This window comes from Neolamprologus multifasciatus, chromosome 1, assembly GCF_963576455.1.
Source record: "Neolamprologus multifasciatus chromosome 1, fNeoMul1.2, whole genome shotgun sequence".
NCBI classification, from domain to species: domain Eukaryota; kingdom Metazoa; phylum Chordata; class Actinopteri; order Cichliformes; family Cichlidae; genus Neolamprologus; species Neolamprologus multifasciatus.
Window position 1 is genome coordinate 31,560,512 of NC_140439.1, and position 16,881 is coordinate 31,577,392.

Here is a 16,881-nt window from a genome sequence, read left to right on the forward strand (position 1 = left end):
CTTTAGCACACGATGCTGCAGCTCATTAAGGAGGCCCTTGGGCAGAACGGAGTGACACCCAGAGATGACTCTCCTGTCACTGAGGTCCTAAACCAGGTCTGCCCATCCAGTTGGAGAGGAGCTTGCAAGACAGCTGTCCAGCTACTGTTTGCCCAGGCTGGTCTGGTGAGTATAGATGTTAGGTCAGAGCACCATTCAGTAGTGTTTGTGAGAATTTCAAAATCAATGGAAAAAAAATAAAGTGACTTTTATTATTATAAATATTCCTCTAGATTTTTCTCAGTTTTCCTAAATGCTTAAGAAAGTCACCAGAAATGTAATTTATTTAAGTTATTTTATGCGTCTATGCCAAATGATGACTGGTCTTGTTAACATCCACTGTGTAGTTGGTACCTCAGAACAGTGGATAAAAGGTGGAATACCTGTGTGAACAGGCCTTTTCACTGATGGTTCATGCCACTGAATCCTCCATCTGAGTATCTGGTGGTTTGGCTACTTGCATCCCATTGTTTGTATGACTTGTACTGAAGATGAGCAGATCTGTCTGCTTGCTTTGAGGCAGCCAGGAGGTGTAAACGAACACCAGTGACAGACAAAAGGGAAGAAGCATTCCTTCAGCATCTGGATGAAGGATAGGCTCGTCTGGACGGGTCTGACGAAATTCAAACAAAACTCCCCCACCCTTCTGTTGAAAAGGAGAGTTGTGGGCAGAGCAAGTCTTTCCTCAGAGTAACACCAGTGTGTTTATACTTCAGTGTTTATTTCCTCTGTGTGGTCTGCCCTGCTTTGTGTGTCAAAACTGAGAGCTTGTTCCCGTCCAGTCCCATGCTAACTGTAAAACAATCCCTATATGATGAACGAGCGCTTTGCATTAGCTCCTTATCTGAGCCTATTACCACCAAACCCAAAATAGATCTTGCGGCAAGTAAGCATGGACACCCACCCTCGCACACATTGTATCTTCTCCACACATTTACTCACATGCTCATTGTCATGCAATGCACCAAACATGACTCCCACAGAAATGTTTCTCCTCCCTGTTTTCTTTACACTAATGTGACAGTTACAGTGAGAAGCACCGTTTCTGTTGTGTTCCTGGCAATGTTGCTCACTTTTTTTTATGGCTGTCAGAGTGCACTAAAACAACACGACCTTGTCTGTTCTGCTGCATTACTTCTCTGTGTGTGTCTGTGTTTCAACATATCTGACCGACTGACTGCATCTGTGTGTGGTTCTCACATAGTTTGCCCCCCCCCCTTTTTTAAGGATGCACCTGCCTTTTTAATAACAATAGGGTAATTTCCTGCAATACAGGAAATAGACTCCTCCCACCTTAACTCCCTCTTTATGACCCAGCTACTCAGGTCTCAAGGAGCCAAGGCCACTTTCAAAGAACTTGCAAATATATTTGACTCCCAGCAGACAGGAAGGCTTACCTGTGTGTTGTGACTTGCTGATTAAAGTCATTCACCTTTCTCACCTTGAACTCTTGCTGCTAAGTAGGAAATTAATGAGAGGTACCAGTAACTAGCGTTTGACTTCTAACTATTTTTCCACAACATACCGTGCCTGGAAAAAAGTCTTAAATTAGACTGACATTTTCTTTGAGCGTAAGTCATGTCTGGTTGCTTTTTAAGACTGTGTCAGTGTGTGTTGCTGTATATGTGAAGCAAGAAAACTTAAAGTATAGAGTTTTGATTTCTAAACTGTGACACATATTATCTCTGACAGAACAGGTATACATTATTACTTGATATAAAAGTGTCATGTAGCAGCATTATGTGTTTATTTCCCGACACAACACGACAAGCCCAGGCATGTCTGACAGCAAGTGCCACATGTAAATGGTGAATTGACTGGTTCTTATATAACGCTTTCTACTCTACCTGAGCACTCGGTGTGCTTTATAGCTCATTCACCCAAGTGCTTGTTTTCTATGCTTAAGTGCTTTCTATCTAATATTCACACGCTGATGAATGCATCGTAGAGAAACCTGGGTCTCGCAAAGATGCAAGAATACAATTTGAGTTTATTATCTTGTCCAGGTACCTCAAGTTGGGCCTTTTTAGGGTTTGAAACCCACAGAGATGCGGTGTTTGGAGAAAATGCATCCCAGCTGTCCGATAATCTTGACACATAAGGGATAACTAAGGGTTTTGACAATGGTCGTGACAAATGCATATTAATGATCAAGAAAATGACCTCGCAGCCCATTGTTCGTCAGTGGTGCTAGTTTCAGTCATTACGCAAACGTATTGTTTATAAGGTCAAAGAAACCTGCATTCAGTGGAGACTGAAGACGTCATTTGGATGTGTGTTGAAACATTTCTCCCACTAAAAATGCTACGTCCAGATGAACAGAATCAACTTTTTGGGTTGTCATGAAAGTGTTTTACTTCATCTGACAGAGTGTATATACACTTGTTTGTTTACTCATAGTTGCCAGAGTTTGTCTCCTCTACATAATGTTTAGTAGGTTTTTCACTTGCACGTACAGAAATGGCCAACAAGTTGATGTCACGTCGTAAGCGGTCACATGTCCCCAGAATCTCTATGCAAGCTTCCAAGGATGGTTTGGTAAAATGGAGCTACTTAAAATACTTCAAACCTCCAAATAAGCACAATAAAAAGCAAGAATATGCAAGAAGTGCTAAATAGGCAAGAAAACTGTTCTCACTAAAGGAGGAAACTGCAAACTTGTTTCACCAGTTAAGGGTCGAGCATGAAAGGAGGGCTATGAAAGGAGAAGATGCTAGCAGCTGGTGACATGTAGACCCTGACCAGTACAGGATTTTCAAGACCAATTCAGATGATATCTGGTGATTTTTAAAAGTTCTATATTCCAATATATCAGCCACTATATTTATTTTTCTCAGACATTTGAACTATACATAGATTTACTAAACATTTGTCATGTGTAGTTATTTCTGAGTCCTTGCTAAGATGATGACTGTGCACTTGAGAAATCTTTACGCCAAAAACAATCTTGTTACAGGAACTTGTGGATTACTTTTTTCCTCCCAATTCTGCCCAGATCAGCTGATTGTTGTGTTTGTGGTTCCAAACATGGCACTAATAGGGAAGTTGCTTATGAAGTTATTTGCTCGCTTAGGAGCATGAAGAAGTTGATCAAAACATTTAAGCCTGGTTTTTCAAATGGTGCCAACAGTGAAGTTATGCAGTGACCTCTGGTGGACAAACTATACAACACTGACACTGACTGAAGGGTGTTTCTCCAAGATCTTCTTTACTTTAACTTCATTTTAACCTTAAATTTAATTTAGAAGCCATTATAAATGCAGATATGAATATATCAGCACAAAGATAATATTTGCTAAGAATTTGTCTAAACTGATATTTCTGGGGGGACAAACTGTGAATGAAAATTTCTGATATCGTTAGATGGTGGTAAAGGAGGGTTTTAATCAGCTGGGTAAAATTGTAATTGTATCTGTCCGTATTCTGCAGGATTTGTAGAGTTGGTGTCTTTATACTCACCAAGTTTGACGTCACATTACCTGGCGTCCACCACGGTATTTGTAGCACTTTGGACGGTCTTGCATTTCAGTTTTTGTAACCTAGTGCATTGGACCACTGCACTGCAGATGGGTGGAAGATGCGAGAGTACGTTGGGTCAGTTTTTAACCTCGATTTTAATGATAGTCCTGTACCGAAGTTAAGAGAGCTACAGATATACAGAGGGAAATGGTGCAACAGTTTGAAAAGAAAAAACTTTGTGGGGAAAAAAATAGCAAAATAACTTAGCAGCACTCCAGCACAACCTTTTTTCAGAAGATAAATCACAGTAATGGAAAGAAATGGCAGGAAAGGTTAAGATGGCTAACAGAAGGGTATTTCTGTGTCCTGTCAGGTGGTTGTCGATACTGCGCAGATTGAGAACAAGGAGGCCTATGCTCCCCAGATCACTCTGGAGGGATCCAAGGTGGTGGTCCAGGTTCCTTCTACATGGTGAGTACAACATGAGAAATGCAACACAAAAGTTGTTTTTATGAGTTTTTTTAACGTGGCATATAGGTAATATGTATACATTTTTTCATTGTTTTTGTTTGTATACATGTTATTCAGCCTTTTTGCCAGGAAATCATAATTAAAACAGGTACCTGGGCTGTTTAGTACAGTCGCAATCAAAAGTTTAAGACCACTTGAAAAATGGCAGAAAATCATATTTTGCATTGTTGGATCATAACAAGGTTTGGCAGTTGGTTTTATGATGGCAAATATCAGCCATAGACTGATTTTATTTAAAAAAAAAAAAAAAAAAAAAAAAAAAGATTGATGAGGCCAACCACTAGTTTTTGAAAACAAGTTATGATGCCTGGAACCAGACAGGATGAAAGACGGGCTGGATCTTATTGTGAAACGGGGGACAGACATGAGCATAGTCTGCATTCATCAGAAAAGTGTTTACTGAGATCACAGACCAAGAGAGCTGAAAGTTTGTTTTTTGTTTTTTATTTGTTTTTTTATAAACTTCTTTACAACAGAAAGTCTTTTTGCTGCCAGAGGAGTTGCCCCCTGCTGGCTATTAACAAGAATACAGGTTTAAAGTATTAATGTGTTGGCTTCACTTTTCAGAGCCAGAAGCTTTATTCATCTTTTACAAATTCTGTGGCCAATACTGATGTTTAAATACATGACAAAAAAACAAACAAAGAAAAACTGCTCTTACACTGCAGAACTTCAACTTTATTAATTTATAGCATCAACTGTAAATTTTCAAGCACACCTACACATGTGCTGACTGAGCTTTGGGTAATAAATCAATCTGAACCTTTTCTATGTGAGTTTGTGAGCAGACAGCAGAATTTACAGTCCCTTAGTAAACAGATAAGTAACATACAAATCTAGACTGTTGGAGACGGTTGAAAATTGAAGGCAAGTAAATTGAAGTTGGTATTATGGAACAAATCAACACATGCTGTTGATTTGGACGGTTTTATACAGAAGCTCAAGAGGAATTGAGATTGTGTTTGATATAAAATATTTAATAAACAGTGAAATGCTGGTTAGTGCCTTCATACTTAGGTAGTATATAAGAGATATTTTGTGTAAATGCTCTGTACTTAAAAACTGAGCCATATCATTGGTATTTGTGGTGTTAGAAAAGTCAAACTGGTTTTTGATTCAGAGCACTTTTATAATGGTGCTGGAAGAAGGCGTTTCTCAGAGGCTTTTATTTAACTGACTTTTTTTTTAAAGTTATGTACTCTAATGCAGTGCTGATATTATGTGTGTTGTAAATCAAGTCGAACTAGTCAAAGCAAGTATTATTTTAGGGAATAGGGGAAGTATTTCTTCTTAAAATCTCTGTGTCATGTCACACGACATAGTTTTGTGATGAGTTTGAGTTTTTTATTTTAATAAAAGGAAGTGTGGGATCTTTTCTTGTTTATAAATATCACATGCCAGATATTCATCTCACCTGAGCCTTTATGTGTAAGACATATTGTTGGACTCACAGATCCTGTCCTGTCCTGTTGTGAATGTTTGTGTCTTTGGGTTCAGGTGTTTGAAGGAGGACCCAGCTACTATGTCCTTACTCCAGCGAAGCTTGGACCCAGAGAAGACACTTGGTCTCGTAGACGTGCTTTACACAGCGGTGTTTGACATCAACAGGTGGAAGGAGAGAAAGTGAGTAGATGTTAGTAATGATTAACTATTTCATTCCATGTTTTGACTAGCTAACACACATTTCTTTTCTCTTGTCTACAAAAGAGAGCAAGCCTTGCCCACTATTCAGATACAGCTACAGAGAGAGAGCCCAGACTATGGCATCCCCACAGACTTGCCTCCAGGTACCAGCTCCAAGACCTCTAGTGGACTGCCCAAAACTATATCAAAGCTGACTTCCAAGTTCACAAAGAAAGTCTCATCCAGCTCAAATAGCGGAGGCAGTTTTTCCATCCCTAGTACTCCATCTCGCAGCATGCTAACAACCAGTAACTCTGAGGACAAGGCAAAAGGCCTGGGCCACAGTGATGGGAGGCTACAGAGCATCCTGCAGATGGGCAGCCTGCCTTGTACCTCTGACTCCACTCAACAAAACCAGCTGGCCAACGGTTCAGTTTCTGAAGACCAGGGGATGAACTTGCCCACAGACCAAGAGATGCAGGATGTCATTGACTTTCTCTCAGGATTCAACATGGGCAAATCCCAGCAAGCCTCACCCCTGGTCAAGAGGAGGAACTCTGTGGCTTCTGCTAATCCTGCTGAGCTGAAGCCCCCAAGTGGTCCTTCACAAGCCACCTCATCAATCTCTCACAGTGCCCTGCAACCTCCAGCTCAGACCCTGCCTCAGCCCCAGCCTCAGCCTCAACCTTCACAGCCAGTACAGAAACAACAGCCTCAGCCTAATCCACAGCCGCCTCCCCCACAGCAACAACAGCCCCAGCAGCAGCAGCAACCCCCTCCTCCACCACCTCAGCAGCCCTCCCCACAGGCCCAGCACCTCTACTACCAGCACCTCCTGCAGCCCATCACTCAACAACAAGCGCCTCCCCCGCAGCTTCCTCCCCAGCAAACCCCACCCCAGGTCTTATCACAACAAAGAGTGGCAAGCAAGTGGCTGGGCACTTCTGGGCAACAGCCTCCGCCGCAAGGACCCCCAGCAGGGCTATCACCCCTAGGTCCCATTGGGCAGTGGGCATCATCTGGAATGCCAGACTTGAGCTCAGACCTGTACAGTCTGGGCTTGGTCAGCACCTACATGGACAGTGTCGTGTCAGAGATGCTGGGTCAGAAACCCCAAGGTCCTCGTAACAATACATGGCCCAACCGGGACCAGAGTGAGGGAGTGTTTGGAGTCCTGGGGGACACATTGCCCTTCGACCCAGCAGGTGATGTTTACCTTACAGTTTCATGTCTGAGTTTACATCCATATGAAACAGAGTGAACATTTATTTATATAAGAACAGCTCAACTCTTTAAGTTAAAAAGAAGGCACACACTCACATCCAGTATATGAAGAAGTTGAGAGCACAAAAATCAGGTTGACTAAATTCACCATTTTTTGTTACTTGCATTATGCATTTTGGTAGTGGTGGTAATAAGAACATACTATGTTCTTATTAAATAAACAAATAATGTTGATTGTGATGAGATGAGGGAACAAACCAAAGAGCCTTTTATTTAGTTTTCTTTCGCTGGGTTAGGTTAAGTTTCAGCTAATCCTGCAGCATTGATGGCACTGACTTTCATTATTTTAAAACCTCAGAGAAGCTTAGTAGTGTCTCTAACACTTTGAAAGGTATAGCTGGAGACTAATGTTCAGGAAAGGGGTGTGGGTGGCCTGAGTCTCCCTACAGTACAATCAAGCTGAAACCATTAAGAAGATGATAGTGGGTATCAAGCTGACTGTAAAAAGTTTTTAATTTAAATTCAAATCTTAATTGTGTCATAAAAGAAAATTAGCTTTCAAACATCAGTTGATATCAAAAAAAAGATGCGACTACCAGACAAATATTACTACAGTGCATAAAAGACACTCTAATTTGATTAAATTGAGCAGATTTTTCTTAAAACCTGAAGGGTGACATAAGACACCTGATATCAATATTGGTCAGGTAGGATGAGAAGTTGTGGCTACAACTGTAAGTTGGTGATTTAGCTTGTGTCAGTTATATTTTTTACAGTGCAGCACACTCTTTTGATTGCGTCGAGGCCCGTTGTGCAGAGTTGACTTAAGGCTATTGTGATTTTTCTGCTGTGGTAGACAGTCTGGCTGAATAGATTGAGCTCCAGGGAGCGAAAGAGAAAAGCTGAGGGTGTCAGAAACTCATAGTTGTGTTTATCCTCCCTTTCCACGCGCAGTTGGCTCGGACCCGGAGTTTGCACGTTACGTCGCCGGCGTCAGTCAGGCCATGCAGCAGAAACGGCAGGTACAGCACATTCGCCGCCCCAGCAACACGCGCAGCAACTGGCCAATGCCTGATGAGCAGCACAGGACCTGGTCCCACCCAGAATACTTCAACGAGGGGTTGGTACCCATACATCTGCTTTTACCACTCATTCATTGCCAGACAAGTTGACATTTTAGCACGTGTCCCACATTGGGATGTTTAAGGATATATAATGACCCTCAATCAACCAAGCTATTTCAACTAGAATCAGAGTAAGGGCCTTTTTATGACGCATGGTTTTAGTTATTCAACCTATGCTGTTTCATTTATATGTGACAGAGATTCTTAAAATGCTCTCATGTTATTGGTTAAAAAACACCAATTCTACAAATAAATTACATTTTATAATATGTGTATATTACTATTTCAAAAACAGCTGGTCTTTGGTTCAACAGTACTAAAAAATACATTTTAAAACTTTGGGTATGTCTAAGTGAATTCTACAGTATTCTGTTATCATTTTAACTCAAAAATTATCAATAAATAAATTGTAATAAAGTCATCATGTTTTTCATCCTTTTCCTTCCATGCTTCTATTTAAAACTGAACCTAAACAAACCTTTGTAGAAATGTATTACTTAAAAAAATGATAAATGGAAAGAAACTGATACCATTGAGCTTTCTGATTACAAGCATGTCATTTGTTTATTGTTGGGATCTGACCGATCAGTATTATATGTCAGTATTAGCTGTATGCCAATCTATCTCTGTCAGCATTCATAAGCCGATAAATGAGAAATTAAAGAAAAGAAACCATGTTATGAATATTTACTTTGCATAGTTTGTCATAGTTAAGGTCATTCATGCATGTAAACTAGTAATAAGAACGACAGCAAATGTTAAGATCATTTCTTTATTTTTTCTATGTCAGAAAGCAAAAGAAAATCAGTCAATCAACAAATGTCAGTTTTGGTCTTAAAATTCAGTTACACTCGGTCTATTATAGGTAAAGATCTTAACATCAAACATTCAATTAAAAAAATGTATAAGATTTTTGTGATTGGCTTTAAGGTTTGTTGTGACCATGTTTCAGATAGCATCTCAGAGCTGCTCTCCCCTGCCACTGTGTGCACAGCCTGAGGCAGATAAGAACCTTCTTGCTGTTGATGTCTCTGAATTTAAGATTAGCAGATCATGGTTGTGCTGTTGGAACACCTAAGCTCTGGATAAATCTGCCTGAGGAGCTGTTATCATCTTTTAGCTCAAACATTTGTTTCTGCTGATATCATTCCTTTGATTGGCCAGCCATGGTTGCATTCCTGACATTGTTTTCACTTTGAGAGTCTGTCTCTGTGTGTGTGTCTGTCATTATGGCAGTGCTCCTGTGAGGCAACTAGCACAAAGGTGTTTTTGAGGACTTTTAAAAGTGTTTGTTTTGTCCAATTAATTTAAATTATGTAAACAGCATCCAGAAAGTCATTTAGAAAAAAAGAGAAATACACTATACAAAATAAAGTATCTTCTGTTGATGTAGCTTTGACAAAATCATATACTCTTAACCACATATAAATAAATGCTCCCAGAGCCAAGAGCCTGTGAAGTCAACAGTAAAGTGTGTACAGAGGTCAGGGCAGGGGGCTGCCCCATAGATTTTTGAGACTGGAAGTCTTTTTGCAACCAACAAAGGTCACCCCCTTGTGGCCATTGCAAAGCATGCATGTATCAGCAACTTCACATTTTAAAGCCAAAAGCTGTAAATGACAGCAGTATGCAGCATCCTGCTGATTCTCAAAAGTGACAAGTACAGATCAGTGCTTTCCTGTTTGTATGTTTGCAATGCAGGGATGTCTGACTTTTAGTAGTTTGAGAACCAGCATACTGATGGGTTTCACATATGGTACATTTGTTTTGAAATGTGAAAGCTTTCATCGTCGTGGGCACCGGCATAGTTTTAAACTGTCAAACTGTGTCATGTGATATTTTGATTATGTTTTTAATTTGTCCAACATCAGCAATAAGTGAGGCATTTAGCATGTTTATCCTGGGTGCTCTTGTTTAATTCCACCCACATGTGACACACCATCCTGCTCACAGATGCAAGCAGATAGAAGTAAACAAGCCATCATTGCAGTTATGCAATCTCACTTTTATGCAGCTTTTGCTTTGAATAAAGGCCGAGAGATACTGGGCTTTAAATTCATATGTTTAAGTTGTCTAATTTCGTTGGTTTTGTTATACACAATTTTTAGTAACTAATAGAGAAATTGCTAACACCTTCTCTGGTTGTGCCCACAGTGATGCTGTAAACAGCGGCTGGTCAGCCAATCAGGGGGACTCGGCCAGCTCTAGTGACGAGACATCTTCAGCCAATGGTGACAGTCTGTTCTCCATGTTTTCTGGGCCAGACCTGGTAGCTGCAGTTAAACAAAGGCGGTAAGTCTGAAAGTCATCCACTTGTGTTGTTTATCTTGTTCTGTCTTCCTGGTTTGGTCATTACGGAGCCCCGCAAGGGACATGGGAGAAAAAAAATAAAGCTGAAGTTTTGCGAGATCTCGCAAAAGTTTTGGCCGCATTCTTCAGAGGCCGCCAGCTCGAAGCTGACCGGGAGGTCGAGTCACAATGTGCCGGGAGTGCGGTGTTCCCCCCGGCTGTAGTGAGCCTCGACCTCCCGTTAGCGTCGAGATGGTGGGTAACAGACGTCTCCTAAAACGTTGGAGCACTTTTGCAAATATGTGATGTCATGATAAATAAATGACATCACATTTATTTTACAGCAGATATTTGACGTTTACACAGCTACATTCACACCTCAAAATATCTTAAAAGTTTATTTTGTGACCCTATTTTGTGTGTAAAACTAAGTAGCTGCCGCCATTGTTGGAAACGAATTGGCTGGGCCGTGCTATGAATTCTGGGATAGGTTGGGTTACGAGGATACACCGACCCGGCCTTCAAATGTGACCTGCGAAGTATGCAGTCTATTTTGCGAGATCTGACAAAACTTTTGCTCGCAAAAGTTCATCTTAATTTTTTTTTCTCCCATGTCCCTTGCAGGGCTCCGTAGGTCATCGTGTTTATCTAAGTAAATATATCTGATGCAGTTTAACATTCATCAGATACTCTTTGTGAGTATGTTCAATGTAGATTTCTCTGTCCTCAGGAAACACAGTTGTGGTGAGCCTGAGGTGTGCACTCTGCCTTCACCACCTCTCCATCACATTGGCGACGATAGCCAGGTAAAGTTTGAACCCCTCTGTGCCATTGAAATGTCACACTTCATTTTATTTTACGCTGGACTAATTATAGATTCCTGTGTTTAAGAATGGTTCAGGAACTCCCCCAAAATAATAAATGTGTCAAATGAATGTGAACAAACAGCTGCTATGACTTTGTCCTAAATATCTAGGTATCAGCTGAACTACGCCCAGATCATACTTTTATGCAATACCTGTTTGCACCACAGGATTCTGCAATGAGTCGGTGTAACATCCGTATAACCAGGCAGGTCATTAATGGTAGCACACAGTGGATGTAGCCACCGTGACGTCATGGATTGGTTAGGGAAGTCCCGTTATGAAGCGTTTTCAAGCAAGGGTAGGAATTGGCTCCAGAAGTGCATAATAGATTGCTGTGAACATTCCCATGAAATCCTCCTTTCTGACTCTTGGAATTACCTGGATTTACAAAATGAGCCTAATATTCTGTTTAATATGATCTGAAAGTAGTGATTGAGATTATAAAGTCACCAGGAAAAAACTTACTGAAGTCACAAATGTCAGATTAAGTCACGTTCAGTTCCTCTTCATTCTCAAACCCAGAAGCTACATCCGTGTTTTACACATATACATTAAAAGATGGCTGTTGAGAGAAAAATTACAGTCTAGGAAAAGCCAAAACCTCTTGAGGAGATTGGGGTAGGGCTGTAAATTAAAATAGCAGGAGCACTGGTGAAATGCTGCCCCCTGGTGGGGAAGGTTTAGAAACAGTTAGCAGAAGATGATTACAAAAACGCCTTTAACCATTTCTACTATTTTTGATTGCATGTTGACTGGTCATGTTCCGGCCTCCTCCACAGGACAGCAAAACTAAAACTTGGCCTCCCAAAGCACCGTGGCAACACTCCACCCACACCAACACCATGCCCAATCCCAGCTCTTCCTTGTACCAGATGAACATCCCTCCTTCTTCCCAGTGGGGCGACTCCATGCCAATGCTCCAGTCTCCCGTGTGGTCTACTGCCAGCGACTGCCCCCCCTCCACCGGCATCTCCTCTGGTTTTCCGTTCACCCAGCAGCAGCAGCAGCAGCAACAGCAGCAACATAAACCCATGACCAAGGGCTTTAAATCCTTCCCCGTCAAGCATGAGCACAGACCCTCCTACCTTCACCAGTACTGATCCCGATCTAATGTCTAACGAGTCCACGGTGAAGTGCCACAGAGGACCCGTAGCTCTGTTACATGAGCCACTGAGTGGGCCGAGCTACAGCCATTACACTCCACACCCAGCGAATTGGAAAATTTCAAAAGCCTCACAGGCAACGTAAAGTATACACACTGGCTCGACATTTTTTTGTATCTATATTTTTCCATGTCAGACATCCCCATCAGAAAAAGATGTATTTTGAAGTTTTTCAAACTGCCATGTTTTAACCATGAAAGGTGCGCATGTCGTGCAGGCAGCAGTTAGTCAGGTGGTCGTTTCTCTGTCTGTCAAGTAGAAATTTCCTCAGACAAGAGCTGGAGACGTGCACAGCCGTCACCCACTTGCTTCTGCAGCTAAAAGTGTGTGTGTGTGTGTGTGTGTGTGTGTGTGTGTGTGTGTGTGTGTGTGTGTAGAGGAGGGTATTACAAGGGGGCAGGGGCTTAAAATGCTCTCATTTTGCCCGTAATAAATATACTGTGTCTACATAGCTGTAACTGCCAAATCTCATGCCAGATGACCCAGAATACAGCTACCATCTACTGTTTCATAGCTTGTAAAATAGTGAAGTTGAAATATAAATATTTAGTACTTTTTATTAAGAGGCTTTGAGCAGGCTCAGCATAAATATAGTAAGTCACTGCAGAGGTGTAATTTGAGAGAAATACACTACTTTTTCAACAACTGACCAGAGTTAAGAGTTATAGCAGTAACTATGTGCCATGTTGGTATCGATAGCACTTGCAGAATATTATTTCCAACCAAAGCGTTGTTCGGAAGACGAATGGTGCTGAAGAGATGAGAGGCAGTCTGAGATTATTGATCAACATGAAGTTAAACACCCTATTGGATGTGAGCATTAGGGAACATCTTCATTTCCTCTTCTCTAATTGGCAGTTGTTGGCTCCAGATTGACACTAACTCCCATAAACCTAACGTTTCTTCTTTGTTTAATAACACAATATTTTTTGTGTACAATTATTGACAGTATTAATCTTATTTTTGTATTTTCTTACATGTTATACCATACTGTATGTTAGTATTCCTGCAGACATATTACATAAAACATTATTTTCCACCTCCCAATATGTGAAAAAAGCACATGTTTTTCCTACAGAGTTTAACTACAGCATCGATCGATAAAGGTTACCAAATATGCCATGCTAAACACTAAAACATTGTGTAACGAGGGTGGGTTTTTTGTTGTTGTTGTTTTGTTTTTTCAAGCCCTTGTTTCCTCCGTTCCTATGGCAGTGGGCTGTATTTAAAAGCCCAGAATGTTATCTTTTTGTGATGTTTGCGGATGCCAATGTTGCCTGTATTTATGAAATGACACCATGTTTTCAGAAAACTAACATACTTAACATGTTTACAGAGAATTGTTTGCTGTATATACATATAAATATATATCTTTTTATAGTTAATGTGCTTTGCACAATCAAGATATAGGGTTTGTTGCTTTTTGTCTGTGTTATCTCCCTAACTGTTGCAGCCTTTTTTAAGACATCAGTACAGACCTTGGACTGTAACTGTTAGCTTCTCAGCTGTGTCAAATGGTTTACTAGTGGCTTCTAAAAAAAAAACACAAAAAAAGAGAAAAATAATAATAAAAACATGTTGCCCTGATAGAAGATATGAAGGGGGGCTGCTTGGCTTATGTTGCTTATTGTTCTCTTGAGCTGGCAACTGAATCTTTCCAAGTGTACCAGCAATGCAAAAAATAAATAAAAATAACTAGCAATTCAAAATGCTGTTGTTTTTTTTTTAAATTTTGTTTTTTTTTTTAAACATAAATTTAAGTCTCTTGCTGGTTTTCATTTTTTCCTCCCGCTTACTTCACCTATTGTCTGCTTTTCATCTGGGCCTGGATTACAGGGACAGCAGTCTAAACAGACCTCCTCCTTCACAGCTGCGTGCTCCAGCGCCAAATGGGGAGAACACACAGCCATTCCTAAGCCAGGCAAAAGATATCTCTGCAGCATGTCCAAGACACAAAACAAGACAAGGAAGCTTTCTTAATCGAGACACAGTTGACCCTCAAAATTTGCAGGGGTTACATTCCTTTGAAAAACTGCAAATTCTGGATATGGTTCAAAAAAGCCTCTTTTTTTAAATTTTTTTTTTATTTAAGGTTAGTTTAAACCCTAAATATGCTTTTGTGTGGCATCTTAGGGCTTTAAGAACAAAACGAACAACATACAGAAAGCTACACGCAGTGATGCTGGACCATCTGCCAGAGATGCATTAAGGAGAGCTGAATAATGCTCTACTTTCTGCCTCTGAATGATATCTCACCATCTCAAACAAAGATTTCCTCTGAAACAAAACTGCAACTTTGTGGGGGTATACTGTAGCCTGTGTTGTTCGTTTCTGTATAATGTAACTTGGATATATGTAGGTGTGGTAGCTTTCAAGTTGTAGTTCAAGGCCTCAGAGAGGAAAGAAAAACAGCAGGAGTGTTCTAAACCAGAGTGATAAAAGATGCTCCTGCTGAAAGCATTTAAGTGGATGTCAACTCTACACCTCAGGTTTACTGTAACTGCAAGCCCTTGTGAAACCCTACCCCTGATGTGCCCATTCCTTATAAATTTTAGTACCTAATGCTGTTAACACACCTTTCACAGATATGAATGCTGAGGAAGGTGTTGGGTTGACTATAGGTTGTACAGATTCTGCAGAATAATTCAGGTGTAACAGGGGAATAGTGTGCATCAATACAATATAAAATCTGAAGAGACAAAAAGCAGTCGTGACTAGTGCAAATAAAATTTTATTTTGTTTCCAATTTTGTCCGCAGATATCCAGCTTGACCCTGAAATGGTTTACGTCACTGAAAACAGTTCATACTGAACACTTCATACTTTTTTGTTGTGAGATCATTCTCGACTGGCAGGGTGCTTTGAGAGGGCATTTTCTGCCAAGGCTAGAGACCTTTTTCCTGACAAATAACAGGAGGTGGATCCTCTGCTTCCATTGTCCATATCTCCAAGTTTTGTGAACTCCACCTTGGCAGTTTCTGTGCAATTATGCTGTCAAATGACCACAATCACATGCTTCTGAGGAAGAATGCAGCTGTCACAGAAACTGCAATCAGCTGCCCTCTGTGTGCCCATTCACAGCTGCTGCTGAAGCTGATGTGTCATTAGATGTGCACTAGAAACGAAGACAATAATAGAGCATTAGAAACAAGCCACCTCCATCCTCATTATTACTGCTGCTTCTGTGTCTGGGCTGTGTTTACATTTGATGTGGAAGCTGCACTGTCGGGACTTGCATCAGCTATGGTTGCCAGATAGACAATGTTGCGATGCAGAATCTGTTGGTATCTGTTGGAAAATGGAAAAAATAAATAACACCACTATGAAGTCAATCAACAGCATTAGTGGAGGAGAGGTTTGTGTAACTTACTGCACACACTCCACCGCGCGTCCTTTCTGCATGTACTCTGTAATGCATCTGATCAGCTGATCGTTTTCATCCAGTAACTGGAACACAGAGAATCCGGCAGGACCAGAGAGAAATTTAGAGAGCGTAAAGCCACTTACAGCAAAAAATAACAAAGGTTTTCACGGAGTATTGAACCATGTTCAGATAAGGCCCTACCACAACCACTTTTAACATTTTTATCTAAACCCGTCACCGGGACAAGTCCGTGTAAAAAGTCAACAGCCAAATGCGATAAGGTTACCAATTTCCCCCCCAAATAATGGTGAACGTATAAACCTGTTAGCAAGCTAATTGCTAATCCAAGAACGATCGATTCATAAAAACAACGTAAAAGCTTCTAAAATATACGTTCTTGGTGTCTTACCCTCTGTATCGTCTCTTGGTTGACTGTAGCTTTCCCTCTGAGTTTCTTTGGTACAAACACAATCGACATGTTTAATTTAATCCTACTACAACGATTTCGCTTTTACGACGCCAGCTGACCGGAGAGCTTCTTCTTCGTGGGACGTATTACGTTCAACTCACACACGGGGAGGCTGGCACAGCCCAGCGTGCGAGCCGCCCGTCCAACGGCCGAGGGAAACGTCAGGGGCGGGGAGCCGACCAAAGATGATATGTGCAGAAAGATGGAGCACGCCTTGCATCGAAGGCTGAACGCTAGATTAAGGAAGCTGGTTTCCGCCACTGAAAATAGTCTTTTTTTGCCATCCATGTGTAAAAAAAAAGGCGACATACTATCGCATTGTTTAAAAAAAATAACAAGATAACCTAAAAATTGTAGTTTTTAAGTCGAACTTTAAATAAATTAATTGAAATTTTGACTTAGGAATCCCCAAGTTTGTTGCAGGTTTTGATAAATTAACAATAAACTGGGGAGGAACTGTCAGGTGTTCAGCTTGATAAAGATGTCTTTCACGTGCATGTATGTGTATTTGCATATACACTCATTTGATTAGGTACTAGTGATGGGATTTCCAGCTCTTTCGGCTTGGCTCACTAAAAAGAGTCGGCTCTTTCGGCTCCCAATCGGCTCCCAACCGGCTCTTCGGGTTGTTTTGTTGCTTTAATTAATTTATTATTAACAATAATATAATATTATGCACAAAAGAAATTACTAATGTAAAAAAAGTGGTTTTTTATATATGTTTATATATA

General features: G+C 40.7%; 2 protein-coding genes across 3 annotated transcripts in view; one reads left to right on the top strand and one right to left on the bottom strand.

The window, feature by feature from the left end:
* Nucleotides 1–14,027, top strand: part of garre1 (granule associated Rac and RHOG effector 1) — a 40,565-nt gene extending 26,538 nt beyond the window's left edge. For both annotated transcript variants that reach the window (XM_085166183.1, XM_085166189.1), the window contains exons 7-14: nucleotides 7–165; nucleotides 3,872–3,969; nucleotides 5,527–5,652; nucleotides 5,737–6,857; nucleotides 7,831–7,996; nucleotides 10,155–10,292; nucleotides 11,020–11,095; nucleotides 11,935–14,027. In XM_085166183.1, coding sequence (XP_085022309.1) covers nucleotides 7–165; nucleotides 3,872–3,969; nucleotides 5,527–5,652; nucleotides 5,737–6,857; nucleotides 7,831–7,996; nucleotides 10,155–10,292; nucleotides 11,020–11,095; nucleotides 11,935–12,255 — 2,205 coding nt within the window. In that variant the 3' untranslated portion in view covers nucleotides 12,256–14,027. The remainder of the gene's footprint in view (nucleotides 1–6; nucleotides 166–3,871; nucleotides 3,970–5,526; nucleotides 5,653–5,736; nucleotides 6,858–7,830; nucleotides 7,997–10,154; nucleotides 10,293–11,019; nucleotides 11,096–11,934) is intronic.
* A 1,006-nt stretch (nucleotides 14,028–15,033) lies between these two features.
* Nucleotides 15,034–16,318, bottom strand: ss18l2 (ss18, like 2). The gene is made up of 4 exons (XM_085166301.1): nucleotides 16,091–16,318; nucleotides 15,688–15,764; nucleotides 15,521–15,605; nucleotides 15,034–15,432 (listed from the first exon to the last, which is right to left on the bottom strand). The coding sequence occupies exons 1-4, from the start codon at nucleotides 16,157–16,159 to the stop codon at nucleotides 15,370–15,372; spliced, it is 294 nt and encodes a 97-aa protein (XP_085022427.1). The 5' UTR covers nucleotides 16,160–16,318; the 3' UTR covers nucleotides 15,034–15,369.
* Nucleotides 16,319–16,881: the final 563 nt, after the last annotated feature.